Source organism: Candoia aspera, chromosome 10 (assembly GCF_035149785.1).
Source record: "Candoia aspera isolate rCanAsp1 chromosome 10, rCanAsp1.hap2, whole genome shotgun sequence".
NCBI lineage: Eukaryota > Metazoa > Chordata > Lepidosauria > Squamata > Boidae > Candoia > Candoia aspera.
This window is the reverse complement of record NC_086162.1, coordinates 26,611,746-26,627,551: the sequence shown is the minus strand read 5'-3', so window position 1 is coordinate 26,627,551 and position 15,806 is coordinate 26,611,746. Positions and strand designations below refer to the sequence as shown.

Genomic DNA, 15,806 nt, shown 5'->3' with positions numbered 1-15,806 from the left:
TTTCCGCCGCCCGTTGGTCAGCGCCGCTCAGCGACCTCCACCCCATTTCCTGCGTCCCCTTTCGTCATAGCGAGGAACCGGGGGCGGGGGCGCTCTCCACTCAACCGAGCCGGAAGGGGCCTCGAAGTGCCCGCAGTCCGCCCCGCGAGAAGCGGGGGGGGGGGCGTCTTTCGGCCTTATCTCTGTACGTCCGCTCGATGACCAGCCGCGGGTTGGTGCCGCGGCATTGTCCCCCGCCGCCGGGTCGCTAATCCCCAAGCTTAAGCAGCAGGGCAGAGCGGCGCCCGTTCTTCCGTCGCTTCCGCCCTCTGCATGAGCACAGAGACTTGGTGGGCACCGGCGAGTCCTCCTGCTGCTCTACCAGCGAAGGCCTGAGCCGCAGCCCCCTTCCTAGAACCAGCAGCACCCCCCTCCCAGCATTCAACGAAGGCCACCTGATGTAAGGCGGCGATCTCGGCGACCCATCCTCCGCTGGGCAAAACCGCTCGGTGACCCCCTCCTTCCTAGTGGCTGAGAGCTCCTCCTTTCAAGAGGTTCGTACAACAGCCAGGCGAGGTAGGCCGGACCAACGCCCACCTGGAGGCTTTTCGGGCCAGAGACCCTCAGGGATTGGCCGTCGAGGGGTGAGAGGAGGGGGGTCTGCTTGGGAACTGCAGCGGGAGGCGAGTCGCCCGCGGGCCCCTGCTTGCAGAAGGCGGTTGACGAGCCTCGCCTCGCCTCTCCTTCCGAAAGCCTAATGAACGCTCTCCCTTCGCTTGCCCGCCCGCCCCGCCGCCTCCACTCAGGCTGCTACGCGCGCTCGCCGACGCGTGTGAAGGTGGTTCTCACTTCTTGTCCGCCCCTCCGCTTGGCGGTTTCGTTCTTCCTTTGCCGCCAGACCTCGCTGGAAAGAAGGCTCAACGGCTTCGCGGAGAAGCGGGATTTCTGGGCCTGGGGGCGCCCTTAAGAACGCAAAATGAAGCATCCTGGCCGCTGGCTTGGGTGTGGTCGCCAGCAGCCGTCCCGGCTCGGGTTCGAACGGCGGCGGGCCGGTTTCACCGAGCGCGATCCCCGCCAGGATATCTTGGTGTGCGTCCCGGAGGCACGCACCTGAGCCCGGGCTAAGGCATTACTTGGCGCGTCGCTAAAACGGGAAGGGTGCCAGGCCTGACCCACAGAGGCCAGTGCCTGGCAGGAAGGAGCCCACTCCCGTCCCGGCTGTGCATGTGCACAGACTTGCCAGCCAATACGGCGGACCGGCAGCAAAACATGCCCTGCCACACCAACCCAGAAAATTGGGCAATGGCATCACCAACACGGGTACGCGTGCCCTGCAAGCACAGATTAACATTCTTGGTTCATCCCGGTAAAGCATCAGCCAGGATTGCAAGGGCTGAAAAGACCCTGAGCCCAGGAGCCCCCTCCCCGGACAAGCTGGCTTGATGCTGCATTTGTTTCCTGCACCGAGTTGCCTACTTGGCTTCCCACACCTCACCACCTCTGCCCCCTCCATACACACAAACCCATAAAAGATAAAAGTCTTTGGAGTGGGGTATTATATTACTGGCTCTGTTATTTATTATATAATACAAATAGGTGGGATTCTTTAATACAAAACATTTAGAAATAAGATAGAAAATACCACCCCCTGCCATTTTTGAAAACATCCAGGCAGTTTGGTTAGGAGAGGTGCCCCCCAACTTCTCTGTCTTCTCCATACTTGCCAGAGGCTGGGGGGTCGGGGCAGGAGAGAAGCAACTGCAATTCCGCCTTGGAAGGGGGGCTGAGGGGTCCAGGCTGCTGGGGCAGGAAGGGCTGCTGCCCTCGATCCAGACAGGGCAGGAGGCAGCTGCTTTCACCTGCCTGGCCCATGTCCGACTGTCCATCCGTCCATCTCGCTGGAGGAGGAATGGGGCCTCGCAACCCCCATCCTTTGCTGCTCCTTCCAGCTCACATCCTGTGCGGACCTGACCCCTGATGCAGTCGTGGTGGAAATGGATCGGCCTCTGCTTTGGCAGGAGTCCTAGAGAGATTACTCACGATTCTTTACATCTTGGAGGGACTCTCCCTCCCCACCTGTGCTTGAGGTGCATGAGGGGAAGTGAGGGGGCCTCTCAAGGCCCCGCATCACCAGGAGCTGTAAGGAAATGTCCTGCTTTACCCCAGAGTCTGCCTCCCCCCATGATCTGAATACTAATACCCTGCCGCACCCATAATGGGGAATACGTAAAAAAAAGATGAACAGGAAGGGGTTTTCTCCACCCCAGTCAAAATGGGAGGGGGGGGGCGCCTCTTCCACAGTAACCGTCCTACCAAGTACATCCACCCATTTGCCACAGGCCCACTGAGCAGTGGAGAAGAAAGCTCATTTCACCCCGCCCACCCCCCAGAGGAGCAAAACGCGGAGTTTGGGCTCATGGATCCCACTGGTGTTCCAGCCGCGCTCCTGTCTGCGGACCCCGAGCGCACAGCACATCAGAAGCACTCCCACCCTGGGCAAGGGTTACCTGGGCCTGGAGAGAAGCTCCTGGGCTACATCGGGGGGTTTCGGCCTCGTACCCAGCTCTGGGCCAAGCCGCCAGGGGCAGCCTTGGGGAGCCAGGAACGCTCAGCACCTCCCTAGCCTAGGTGCGCCACAAAGGTGCCCGCCCCCGGGGAAGCTGCTCCCCCATTTCTGAGAACAAGGAGAGGACGGCTGCCTGGAGAGCATGTGGCCAGAGGAGGGGAGCCTCCATGCACAGAGTGGGGCGCGCCAAGAAACATGGATGAACGACGCGCTGCTGTGCGAGGACTGAAGAAGGTGTGGAAGGAGAAGCCCAAGATGCGCTGCTGCTGCTGCTGCACGGGGGGGGGAGCACAGCTGGAAGGGCCCAGGGCAGCAGGCACTACTGTGGCCCTCACTGTGACAAGGACTCCTGGGGCTGTGGCGGGAGCACCTCTTGCTTACCCTGTTTTCCAGCCTGCCACACATTCACGGCACTGGGAGGAAGAAGGAACTGGTTTCCTGCCTTCGCAGTGCTGCCCGCAGACCATGATCCGGCCAGACCAGGCCCACCTGGCGCTCAAACACCAGCTGCACCTGCCTGGCTCCCCCGCCATCGTCTGGGGGCAGTTCTCGTAGCCCCCACTGGCTGCTTTCCATAAGGCTGCTCCCCAGCCAGCTCTCCCCACCCCATGAATGGGAGAGTCCGGCCAAGCAGGATGGGGGACCCTATAAATATGGATCACAATTCTATTTCAAAGGTTTTCTGCCGGTCGCCAGAAAAAGGGTTGGGTGCAGCAGCGGGAGCCTTGGACTCCAGAGCAGCCCACTGGGCTTCAAAGGGGTCGGCGGGCTCGGGGTGGGGGTCAGACACGCCCGGCTGGCTGCGCTCCGGGGGCCAGGCCGTCCCATTAGCTTTGAGCCGGGGGGGGGCTGGGAGGGCCTGAGGGAAGGGGCTGGCCTTGACCCCCAAATTTGTGAGGGGAGCCTGTGTGGCAGAGCAGAAGGCATTGGCCACCATTTGGGAAGGTGTGATGCCCACCACGGGCACACTGGTGAGGGCAGGGAAGGGCACAGCTGACACGTAGGCAGTGCCCATGGGCACAAAGGTGGGTGGCATGTGGGGAGATGCAAAGATGCCTGCAGGGAGGGGGGCTGGCTCATAGCTCAGAGGAAAGCTGGGCAGAGGGGCAGAGGCAGCTGGGGGCACCTGCTGCTGCTGCTGCGCCTTGGCAGCCTTGGCGACCTCTTCCAGCCAGCGCTCCGCCTCTGACGGTGTCCGCTTGTGCCCCGGCTGGACCAGGGGGCTGGCAGGTGGGTCATTCCATGAGGAAGGGGGTCCTGAAAGATGGTAAGACAAAGGTCAGTCCAGTGACGCTCCCCGCAGGCAGGCAAGGGCCTTCGGGGCTCCCCAGCCGCCCCAGCACAGAGGAAGTCGGCACCCTGGGTGTACCTGTGCTGCCCCCTTCCGTGGGCATGATGGCCGTGGGGGGCTGTCCAGCCGGTTGGTTAAGCGAGGCGTCGATCTGAGTGCAGAGAGCAGAGATGCCATCCAAGTCCCTGCCAGGAGCTGAGTCCACTTCTAAGACTGGTAGAAGAAGGGGAGGGAGGTGTCCAGCTTTCCGGAGCAGCATGTCACTTGGGGCTTCTGCCCCCGGTTCTCTTCCCTGCAGAGGCTCTACCCCCTTCTCTCCCAGACCCGAGAGCTGTCCTGCTGGCGCCAGACCAAGTTCTGCCTGAAGACCACCCGCCTCCAGCCAGCAGCCCCCCATCCGGTACCAGCAAGGGGGCCTCCCCTCTGGGAAGGCTGCAGCCCCCTTGCCTGCCTCACCTGTGCTCTCCGAGTGCCCCTTGCGCTGCAGGGTGGAGGGCAGCTCATTCAGGCGGAGGGAGAGCTGCCTCTTGAAGGGAGAGTTTTTCTGGCTCAGGGTGGGGAACCCTCGGAAGGAGCCCTGCCGCACCAGCTGCTCCAGGGGGGCATGGCGGCGAGGGATGGCATGTGCCCCCCCTGCCTCAGCCTTCTCCTCCGGGGATGTGGCCCCCTGAGGGGGAGAGGCGCTGCCGGGCTGGGCAGGGGTCGGGATAGGGGCCGAGGGGGGCGGCCGCTGCTTCTGCTGCAAAGAAGGAAACAAAAAGCTGGGGGCTTGCTGGCACTGCTCCCCAAAGCCTCTGCTGCAAACTGGACCCCCCACCCCCACCCCTACCAAGCCCTCACCTTCCTTGTTCCCTGCAGGAGGAGCAAAGTTCAGTTCAGTGGCAATTAGGATGGATGGTTGATGTTGTTTTAATTAGACAGCAAACATTTCAACTCTTCGAACTACAGTTTAATCCTAGCTTGTTCCCACCACATGTAGCTTAAACAGGCCACAATTCCTAGATTTCAGAGATGGGGGGGCGGAACAGAAGAGGGAGTCCAAGATTGATGCCTCACCCCCAGGAAGTGAAGTCCCCAACTCCCTCTGGACAGAGACTCTTGGGGCGGGGGGGAGGGGAGGCTGCTCCAATGTCTGGTCTCCCAGGCTGATGGTTTATTGATTCAGAGCAAAATGAGCCATGGAAAATGACCTGCAGAGTCCAAGGCTCCACACAACCAGATGAAAAATAGCAGCTGGTTGCCCTGTCTGTTGGAACGCTTACAAATCCCATTCGCCTCCTTTCTGCACATGGCACGTTCCCGACACGTTGGACTACCTTACCCATCATCCACAGCCAGCTGCGTTCTCAAACCTTGCTTATTCTGTGCAGGGCTTTGTAACTGGGCAGCCTCGGCCCGAGGCCTGAGCCCAGAATGCCAACTCATAGAATGCCCAAGTGCCCCCTACCTTTTTTCCTGTCCTGGGGGGGCCGTGCTCCTGAGGGGCGGGAGGCAGAGGCCGGGGGGCCGGGCAATCGGAAGGAGCCCTCCCGGACAAAGCTGGTGCGGCTGGCATCGAAGGAGGCCGTCACCCCACATTCCTTCTCACGCTTCTGCTTGCGCTCCAGGCAGGCGGCAAAGGCGCAGCCCACAGCGTGGCTCAGGCGTTCCCCCTAGATGGAGGGAGGGGAGCGGTGGGCAAAGCAAGCGGCCACGATGCTCTGGGAGGCCCAGGAGGAAGAGGGGCCCATGTGGCAAATGGGGCCTGCCTGCCCTCTCCCGTGGGCCTTCCGAAAATGGCGAGGAAAGACGGCAGCAGAGCACAGGAGGACGGAGTGTGATGGTGGGAGGGCGATGCCCCCCCCCCGCAACACTCTAAGCCAGATCCTCCATCAACCGATGAGCCGCCCTTTAAAGGAATGGGGGGAGGGGAATCCCGGGCCAAAACCTGTGCAATTGATCAATCATCCTTGGATCAGGAGGAGCCTGCCCTGTGGCCGCAGCTCCCCAGCACACCTCAGGCAACGTGGGTGGGCGACCCAGCCAGGGAGCTGGGTCCAGGGCTGGGGGCAGCTTCCCTTCCAGGGCTACCTGCCACCTGCCGGGCAGAGGGGGAGAGGCACCGGGGGCTGGGGCAGAGAGCAGAGCCGGTCTGCGGGGTGGCGTCCCTCGCTTGCGGCGGGGGCACCAACACTCACCGAGTCCTTCAGGGCCAGGAAGCAGTGGCAGACCCAGCGGCGGGTGGTGCCGTCCCGGCAGATGTAGGAAAAGGCCTTATCACAGTTGCGATCCGGGGCGCAGAAGGAAACCTTCTCGATGGTCTGGTCCACGATCAGGTCCTGGGGAGGCAGGGGGCAGCCCAATGCCATGGCACTGAAAACAGAACCTCCACCCCTTCCCTGCCCCGGAAGCGGCGCCCTCCTCTGCGCCATGGTCGGTGGAGGCCGAAGGCACTCCGCATATGCTCCAGGCAGATTACATTCTGTCGCTTGTGCTGAGGCTCTTGCCCTGAGAGGTGAGGCAGGCTGGGGCTCGGGCTGCGTCTTGCCCCCAGAGCCATTGGGCCCCTGCCCCTCTCCCCAAGCAACTGCCTTGGCTTGGCTTTGAGGGGGACGGACTCCCCTCCTGCCCCCTACTTAATCAGCTCCAGCCAAGCCTGGCAATTTCTCCCTCTTAAGTGCGCCAGAGCGCCCTACCTTGGTCTTGTCGTCCACCAGGCGCAGCCCATCCGCTGAGACCCAAAGCACGGACTTCACAGATTTGCGGCCGCTCTGCAGAGGCCATGGAGGGGGAAGCATCAGCGAGGGAACAGACCAAGACTGGCCTGGGCCCGGGAGGAGGGCCTCCTAGGCAGCCCCTGACCAGGGTGGCTTTCTTGCCCCCAGGCCCGCTTGCGGGTGGGGGGCCTCTCCAAGCTCCTCTGGGCAGAGGCATGCCCACTGAGGGCAGGGGGTGGGCAGGGAGAAAAGGTCACATTGCTCGCCTGGGAGCCCGAGGGGCCACCAGCCTCTGTTCAAACATGCCCAAATGCCCAGGTTCTGAGTGGGTGTCAGGAAACCCTCCTTTTACATTGGTGCACCCCCACCGAGTCTCAGGCTTGTGAACCTGCCCGCCCCCACCACCAGGCGGGAAGGGCCCTGTGAGGTCAGGGGCTGGGCATGTGAAGGGAGCCAGAGAGGAAAGGATCCAGGGAAGAAGGACGCTCCCGGGTTAAGAGCAAGACATAAAAGTGCACCGCTGCAGCCTGTACCTTGGATTAATTAGCTAAATTATTCAAAACCTATATGGCTAAAAGGCATTCTTAGTCAGGCCACTCTATTTTGGTTGGCATATTATTTATAAACACTGCAGTTTGCAGCAGAAGCATTTCCTCCTCTCCCTCCCCCAGGAAAAAGGCTTTTTGCCTTCTCGGAGGTGGGGATTCAGCAGCCAAGGTATGCACTGCCACATGGAGACCGCACGCTCTCCTCCTCTTCAAAGCAATGATTTTACATAAAGATCTGCATACTTAATCTATATATTAAATTCATCAATTTATCTTTAACTAATCAATGGCTTTGCTTCCTCTGTTGGCAGCGCTTTGGGATTAATAGAAATGACGAATGGCAGCTTCACAGAAGTTTTCCTGCTTCTACTGACAAATACAACCAGAAGCATAAATTCTACCTGCCTTACGAATCTTGTGATTTGAAGACAATCCTTAAAACATGTCAAGAATTATTTTAAAAAGCTTTAGAAGGGGCAACTTTGTTTTCTAGTATGTTGCAATGGCTGTGTTTGCATGACACGCTTAACAATTGCATTTACACAACATGCTAAGTTTGCTAAGGTTCCGCAAACTTAATCAGCATGTTGTGTGAACTCAGACCTCTGGGCTAATTACCGGCTCAGGGGACTGTGCAAAACCAGAACACAGGTCAGTCCAGTAACCAGGTGAAGTGTTTTGTGCAAAGTTGCTGATGAGTCATTCAACAGTCCTAAAGACTGAAGAGGGGCTTTTGGATGTGACACCCCCCCCCCATCTCATCAGATTCAGAGTTAAGAGTGAATTCCCACAGGATGCTTCTGGGGTCCAGCATGAACTATGATTCTGTCAGGCCAATATGACCCTGTGACAGTCTGGCATTCCCACCAGCAAAGGCCTGACTAAGAGAAAGTTAAACAAACCAACAAACCAACAAGAAGACTGCGAACTGAAATTAAGTGCATTTAAATTCCACTGCTTAGGCGCAGAGAGGATGTGCGCAGCCTACAGTCTGATATCCTGGGAGGCAGGTTGGCGAAGGCTTTTCTAGGGTGACACCCCCCCCCCCCCGACAGCCTTTGGAGCCCTCACCGCTTTCAACTTCTTCACCGCTTCTTCGCACACGTGCATCCCTCGGGACTCCTCCACTTCCACGTATCCCAGGTACTGCAGGGAGGAAGAGGGAGCAGTCAGCAAATAAGACCTGCCCTTTGTGCCATTAAAGGCCCAAAAGGGCAGCAGGAGTCACACCGTGTGGCTGCTGGGGTGCGCAGAATCTGACCAGCCCCAGGGCGGGCTATGCCAAGCCGAGCGAACCCAGCCTGTGCCCCTGGGAGAGAGGTTTCCTTGCATCTGGCAGTGAAAGGGCTTCCCCTGCCTTCTAGAGGCCCTTTTTCAGGTTTCAATTCCCACCCCCGGTTGAGCCCTGGAGAGTTCCACAGTTAAGCCAAGGCTGGACTCGGGTCGCTGCCTCTGACCCCTGTCCAGAGGACTTTGGGGTCCCATTTTACAGACACAACCACCCAAGTGGAGTTGAGGGTCAGTGGAAGCGACACCAAACCACGGGCAACACCAGACTCCCTGGGGGCCAAGGAGGCCCTCGTGCAGCAGGATAAATAAAGGCCCTGCCCCACTGCCCCGGCCCAAACACAAGAGGTCAGGAGCCAGCTGCCCCTTTGCCGGGTCCTAACGGGGCAGAGGAGAGGCACTCAGGTCAAGCGAGGAAGGAAGTGCCAGGAGGAAAAGCAGGACTCCCCGGCTGTGCCACTCACCCGCACTGGGAAACTGCAGCGCCCCTTGCGCACCGCCTCCTCATCGGCTTGCCACTGGTGGGGCCGGCTTGCCTCCGGGACGTAGGCTGGTTTCTTGCGCCGGAGGCTCTGCCGCAGTTTGTTCATTGCTCACCCCGTGGGCCTGGAGGTGGGAGGGGCATGGGTGAGCCCAGATGCCACCCCGGGAGGTGAGAAGTGCTGAGCCCTGGGAGGTGGGGCCAGGCTGGGACGGCACTCTCCTGCTGCAGCCCAGGAGCCCCCCCAGCTGGCCCAGAGCAATGGCCAGCATCACCCTGGTGCACCCAGGAAGCCCCAAGCTGACCCCTTCCTCACCGGGGCACCGGAAACAGGGATGCCACCTTCTCTCACCAGGCAGGGCAGAGACGCTTCGGACGGTCTGAACTGGGGGCTGAACTGGACCACCCACGCCTCATTCCCTTCTCAGAAAGCCACACGAGGAGGGGCTCTCCCAAGGCAAATGTGCACCTGGGCCTCTGCAACATCTGCTACCAAGGGATGATCCCCACCAGGCGACTGGCAGAGCAGCTGGCTTGAGCCGGGCCTTGGCTCTGCTCCCAACCTCATCTGGAGTCCTGCACACAGAGCCTAGGTGGGCCTGTTTTGCAAGGTGGGAGCAGGGAGGGGCTTCCAAGGAGAGCGTGCTGGAGCGGAGACGCCCCCCCCCCTTCTTCTCTCAGGCCCCAGGACACCTCAGAAGGCTGCAGCCACCTGGGGACCTTGGGCCAAAGGAGGCTGCTGGCATCCTGTGATCTTCCCTCTGTCTCTGGCACCTCTGAGCCCATCCAGGTGGCTCACAAACTCCAAGGCCAGGACATGGAGACCCCCAGCCCCACTTGCCTCCCTTTCCTCCCACATTAAACTCTGGATCCCGCTGCAGAGAGAAATTACAACAGGCTGGCCTCACAGCCCTCAGGGACTTGCTCTGGGACAGAGGCCTCCAATCACAAGCTTGCCTGGGTTTGGGGCCACCACCCCTCATCCCCCTCAAATGGGGTGGGGGGACCAGAGGGTCTTCACTCATTCCACTTCAGAGCCATCACATTGAGGTGGGTCTCGCAGATGTGCTCCGATACCGCAAAAGATGCGCAGCTAGAAACGCTCCCTCCCTTCCTCTCCAATCGCCTCTTCTGAATTGGGGGGACACATCCTGCCACCCTGGCCCTTCAGAAGGGTGGTGCTTAGTTTGCAGGCTGCTTCACTGGTACCCCCAAAATTTGGGGGCAGGGACAATCCCACCGCCATCCCCTCCTGCATTTCTGCTCCCTGCCAAGGTGGCTGCTCTGGAGTTACCGAGTGAGACACACAAGGCTCCTGGTGTGGGTTCCTGGAACCACGCAGTCTGCCAAAATTAAATTGACCTGGGAAAACATTACCAAATGCTGAGGCAGCCTAATTTCACTTTCAGTTGTAAGAGAACTTTGCAAAACTCCTCCTGTCTAAAGGAAAGTTTCTGCGGAAACCCAGAAGTTGTCCCTGCTGCCGCCCCTCATCTCACAGATGGTCCAGGCCATTAAATCGAGGCTGCCCCACAGCATGGACAGGAGCTGGGGTCTCTTTTGTGCAGAGCGTGTGCCCCACACAATGGCCACAAAGAGAAGCCCCTGGAACACCGGGGAGACACACAAAAGGGGCCCAGATGCAGAACAAGTCAGTCGACGTGTGTCTGTGGGGAGGGGGACAGAACAGGGACCCTGATGCAGATTTCTAAGGAGTCTAAGGAAGTCTTGTTTAAAGATGGCCTTTCGGCAAAGTCAAACTTCTCCATGCAATAGCTGCCCCAGAGCTGGTGGGAACAAAAGGGTAACATGGAGGCCCCCTCACGTCAGGCGAGCAGCTGCCCCTGAATGGCTTGGGGGAGGCCCCAACAGCTGTGTGTCCTGACCCTCCTCCCCCTTCCCCATCCAGCACACCAGCTGCACTGAGGCTGGGCAAACATTTCACCAAAAGGGACTTGTTTCATCAGCTGCCACCAGAATGACCCCCCTCCACCGCCACCGGCCTGGCACACCCAAGCGGCTGAAGGGTTTGCGGGCTCTGATGGGGGGCAGATGGGACTCATTCCCAGGCGAATGGGGAGGGCAGCAGAGGGGGCAGGTCTCCCTCCCCAGAGTGGGCCTAGAAGAATGAGAGGAGGGGGAGGCTTCTCTCTCACGATCAAGACCATGCCAGAAGGATCTGGGAAGGCTGGGTGATCTCTTGTAGGAGCTGGAAAGCCCTGTGGATCCCAGGGCAAGCTTGGGCATTCCTGCCCTTGGGCACTGCAACCGTGTCAGCTCCTTTGTGCTCATGCAGAAAGTCTACAAAACAGGCCAAACCTCCAAAGTGGGGCAGGGGAACACTTGCCCGTGCATGCCCACTGCTTGTCCCACTGAGGAGAGCTCACGGCCTCCCAGGCCCCTCTCCTGTGTCGGAGAGTTGCCCAGGGAGGGCCCCCGGGTCAGGTCTGTGCAGCTTCTCCCCAGAAAGAGGGCCCTGGAGCCTGGCTTGCTGGGCGGCCACAGCCAGAGCTCCCTGTGCTTCCCCGCTGGGCCAGGGAAGGTGGTGGCCAGGCACAACGGTGGCCCTTGGAACAGCCGCTACCCGGCAGACGCCCATGGTGGGGTCTCCCCTTGGGAAGGGTGCAGCTGGCGGGTGTCGCAGGCACCTGAGCACAGTCAGAGGCAGCACCTGGCCAGCCCAAAACTGACTGCATTTGCACAACTTTCTGAAGCCACCTGCTTTCTGGGTTTGTTCCAGCCACTGAACCCCACTAACTAAATGGGCAGGCTCACACAAGATAGTAACCACCCGGAAACTAACAAGGCAAGCACAACCCAAACTTAGCATGGTGTGCAAGAATAGCTGTAGGCCGTGAGCTGACCTGGCTGTGTGTACGGCGCTCAGAGGGGGTCTCAGCAGGAGGCTGGGCGCCCTGTTCTGCCCTGTGCCCTCCCCTCAGCCAAGCCACTCATCCCAGCGCAGGGAAGAGCACAAGGCGGTGACGGACGGACTTGGGTTTTTCCTGGCCAGGGACAAACGCACCGTCACACCCAGCTGCCCTGAGTGGAACTGCCCATTATCACTGGGCAGTATAAGAAGAGAATGCTACAAATAGGTTGCCACAAACAGCCCCCTCGTGCCACCTTGTCTCCTAGCTGGTCCAGGGCATTGCTCTTCACCTTCCCAAAACAGGAGCTGAGAGAAGGCGCACCTGCACTTTACACCTGGGCCATCGTGGGTTGGCCTCCATGGCACATTCAGGACCTGCTCCCCCACCCAGCTGTTTGTCTGAGGGCTGCCAGTGGCCCCCCCACATCGTCCGATGTCTTTGCCCTCCAGCAGCCCATTTTTCCCTTCCTTTGCAGAAGGGCTGCCCCAGAGAGGGTGAGGACTGGTTCCAGATCAACAGGTGCGTCCAGGCCTCTCCTGCCTCCCAGCACCACAGGGTCAGGGTGTTCTCAGGGAAAAGCAGTCAGCAGTAGGGTGGCTCTGCCCCCCCCCCCACCAGGCCAGGCCTCCCCCGCCTCTCCAGCCAGCCCTGACTCTGGCCTAGATCCAGCATCCGCTCACAAGCCTCCCTGGGCTTCCAGGCTCTGCAAAGTTTGCCTCTCCCTCCCAGAGAATTCACTCAACTGCAGGCAGCAGACAGAAAAGGGAAGGGCTGTGGGGAAGAGGCTGCTCTTCCCACCACCCCTGGGGGGGTAGAGGAGGCTTCCCTCCCGTGAAATCTCCCAGAAGGGCACAGCAGCCCAGCACTCCATTAGGCTCTTGCTCGCTGGTCTAGGAAGCAGGAGCCCTCCCTTCTGCACAAGAGGCTGCCAGAAGGGCTGGGAAAGGTGTGTGGGGGCCCACTATTGCTGGGGTCCCAATTCACAGGAGTTTCTGAGATGAACCGCAGGCCAAGCCAATGCCCTGGGCATCGGGGGGTCAAGAGAAACCCACCTCACAGGGCTGCAAGAATAAAAAAGGGCCAACGATACCAGACACGCCGCTGGCCCTTCTGGCGTGCTGCTTCCTCGGGCCAAGAGGGGCTTAGCCAGCGCTGGGTCTGCTCCACACACGTGGAGATGGCATTCTGGTGAGCACGCAAGACCCTGCTCTTCCAGCCCAACTGCGCAGCTGACTTGGCACAGGCTCCCTGCCCTAGCTGAGCCCCGTGCAGAGAGCATTCCTTCCCTAAGGACCCCCTTGCTACTTGGAAGAGTCCCCAGACTGGGTCCCAACTAAACCGGAGTTCTGGCAGCATTCCCAGGCTTCCACCCACTACAGATGCTGGGGAGCGTCCACTTCTCGGGGCAGCCAGAGAAGCAACTCCTCACCTGTTTGACTGTGTCCCCACCCCACCCCATGACCAAAGAGATGCCCCTTGTGGGAGTGAGGAAGGGAGGGAGGGGGAGAGGGCACCCTCCTTGACTTGCCTCCTTTCAGCCAATCATCAGAAGTATCAGACCTTTGCTGCTGGAGGAAATCTCAAGAAATCTGACCACTCCCCTTTTTTAAAGCATCCACATTCATTTTCTGTCCTTGAAGCAGAGAATTGTACTGGCCAACCATACTCAGTGCGGAGAAGGCCCTTTTTGATTCGCTTTCCTGATTTCAGATTTTTGGATGATTCAAGATCTCGTATTATACAAGGGGGGGCAAAAACCACTGTCTTCGTGCCACACGCAATTTCATACATCCTCCAAAGGGCAGCAACATTTCATCTTGGGGGCGAAATACAATTTTTCCTTCTCAGCCCCTAAGGCAAGATCCGTGAGAAGGCAGGGCACCTTTAGCACACAGCCCCTCCTGGGCCAAAGCACCCCTCCCAACAGAAGACTTCTCTGTGCGTGCCATCCAAGCATCACCAGTCCTGACTGTAGGCCAGGATCCATGGAGCACAAATCCTGGGTGTCCGCTGCCCGTAAAGGACGTGGCTCCTCCCAGGATGGCTTCTGGCGAAGGGAACGGATCTGGCCACACCAGCTGTTCATTAGCTTTGCTGCTGTAGCCAGCACAGGACGAGCTCTGGAGTCTTGGCTTGCAGAGAAAGGTGGTCCTGCTGGAGGGTTCCAGCTGCAGCTTCCGAGGACAATGCCCAGGAGCCTCTTCTTGGCCTCTGGATCTACTTACTCCCCCGTGAAGCACCTTCACAGGAAACTGTGGGTGGGGAGAGAGAGCCTAGGCTAAAAACACTTGCCTGGCTTTCCCCATTGCTCCTGTTAATTTCCAAAATGGGGCCTACCAATACCCAACTGAAAAGGACCACTGTTCACTCCTGTCCCTTCCCTTTCAATTTGGTACAGCATTGGATGCTGAGAGAGAGGCCCATGACATCTGTCCCTGATGCTTCGTTTCTTCCGAGGCTGACCACGGAAGGGCCTACCAGGGAGGACCCCCCCCCCTCCAAGCCCACTTGGAACCTCTCACAGAGCTTTCTGTCAGCCCCACCCAGGAAAATAGTCTCCTGGAGGGAAGGAAGCAGACCGTGTACTTCGTAAGCGGCTTAAAATAGCTGAGGCAGCCTGGGGGTGGAGTGGCAAGATGGTGGGTTCACGGAGGGAGGCAGACAGCAAGCTTCCCCCAGCAGAGGAGGTGGATGGATGGATGGACGGGGGCTTTCTCTGCCCAGGAAAAGCTGAGCCATCCTTGGCCTTCCTGTGAGGAGCTGAGCAGGCCTGCCTATTCCTGGGGCTGGGCAGGTGGAGGGGCTGGGAGATAGCCAACTCAGGCAGGGCAGAGGAGATAGTGGGGGGCAGTTGGGGGGCCACAACCCACAGTCCAACCAGCGTCTCTCTGTCAGGAGTGCTCTCCAAGGGGTGTCATTGTGGGGAAGCATGAGAATTTATTAATTTAAGTGCGCAGGTCAGCAGCATACCCGGGCCTCGTTTTCTGAGTAGGTCCAACCTGCTGGATCAAAGAGGGGAATTCATTCCCCCTCCCTGAATTCTGAAGAGAAACGCATCTCTCCTGGGCCCTCAGAAGAGCCAAAGTTAAGGCCCCTCCCCTGATTCCCCTCATTTCGAGAGACCTTGCTTGGTAGCATCAGATGCAAGGTTTTGCCCTCTGTGACCCTCACCCCAATTTCTTGCAACCTCCCTGGAAACTCCCTGATAATGCAATCATTACAGCATCATTCACCGCACCCCTAAACCCTTTTTGGCCTCCCAGGGAACTTGCTACCCCATTCTCGGAAACCGAGGCGGGGAGGGCAAGGCGAAAAGTTTCCAGAAGCCCCCGTTCTGCAAGTTACGGCTGGCGCACGGTGCCCGCTCCATCCCACCCACTCAGTGCGGCGGATGGTGGAAAAGGATGGCGGGGCGCCCCTCATTCGGCCGCCAGAGCGCTGGGCGGGGCAGGCTGTGGAAAGGGAGGAAGATGCTAGAGCCTCCCGGCCAGCCTGATGCGTGTCGCGGCAGGGGGTGGGGGGGTAGATCGGGCAGGCCGCCCCCGCGGTTGGAAGGATGGAAATCCAGCCCTTCCCGGCGCGCCTGCCTGGAGAGCGACTCAGCGGAGGCGCGGGGGCGGCGGGATGCGATTCCTGCCCCCTCCCCGCGACCCCCCTTGGGCAACCCGGAAAGGGTTGCTCCCTGTGTAAGGCAGCGAAAGACAGGCGGGGGGCGGGGGGGAAGGACTGTTTCGGAGGGCGGCGGGTCTTGGTCTCTTGCGCCGGCCGTCACTCTCAGGCGCCGCGAAGAAGGCTTTTGCCGGGGGATCCCGAAAAACACGCCCTCGGAGCCACAACGACGAAGATGATGCAGCCGGGGGGCAGCGGGGGCGTGGGCGACCGTGGAGAGAGAGAGAGAGACCCTCCCCAGCGGTTCCGGCAAGCGGGCAGCTGGGCAGCTGCTGCCGCCGGCCTGCCGGCGCGGCGCTGTCCTCACCTGGATGCGGCACAAGCGATCCCCCTCCCGGCTCGGCATCCACGGGGAGCGACGAAGGGCCCGATCCTCCGACCGCTCGCGGACCCCGCTTCGCCGCTGCCGCTGCACG

General features: G+C 59.9%; 1 protein-coding gene across 1 annotated transcript; it reads right to left on the bottom strand.

Moving 5' to 3' along the window:
• Positions 1-2,749: 2,749 nt before the first annotated feature.
• On the bottom strand, positions 2,750-15,804 carry NUMBL (NUMB like endocytic adaptor protein). Its single transcript, XM_063311752.1, has 10 exons — positions 15,698-15,804; positions 8,832-8,973; positions 8,152-8,226; positions 6,512-6,586; positions 6,014-6,154; positions 5,284-5,488; positions 4,927-4,931; positions 4,293-4,572; positions 3,915-4,049; positions 2,750-3,802 (listed from the first exon to the last, which is right to left on the bottom strand). The coding sequence occupies exons 2-10, from the start codon at positions 8,955-8,957 to the stop codon at positions 3,204-3,206; spliced, it is 1,641 nt and encodes a 546-aa protein (XP_063167822.1). The 5' UTR covers positions 8,958-8,973; positions 15,698-15,804; the 3' UTR covers positions 2,750-3,203.
• Positions 15,805-15,806: the final 2 nt, after the last annotated feature.

What these genes read in the sequence shown, in the direction of transcription:
- NUMBL (XM_063311752.1), bottom strand. Translation starts at nt 8,957, where the DNA reads ATGAACAAACTGCGGCAGAGCCTCCGGCGCAAGAAACCAGCCTACGTC. An exon ending in TCCTGGCCCTGAAGGACTCG is followed by an intron (nt 5,489 to 6,013) that starts GTGAGTGTTGGT and finishes CCCTCCATCTAG; the next exon opens with GGGGAACGCCTGAGCCACGC. An exon ending in GGGGCACTCGGAGAGCACAG is followed by an intron (nt 4,050 to 4,292) that starts GTGAGGCAGGCA and finishes TTCTTCTACCAG; the next exon opens with TCTTAGAAGTGGACTCAGCT.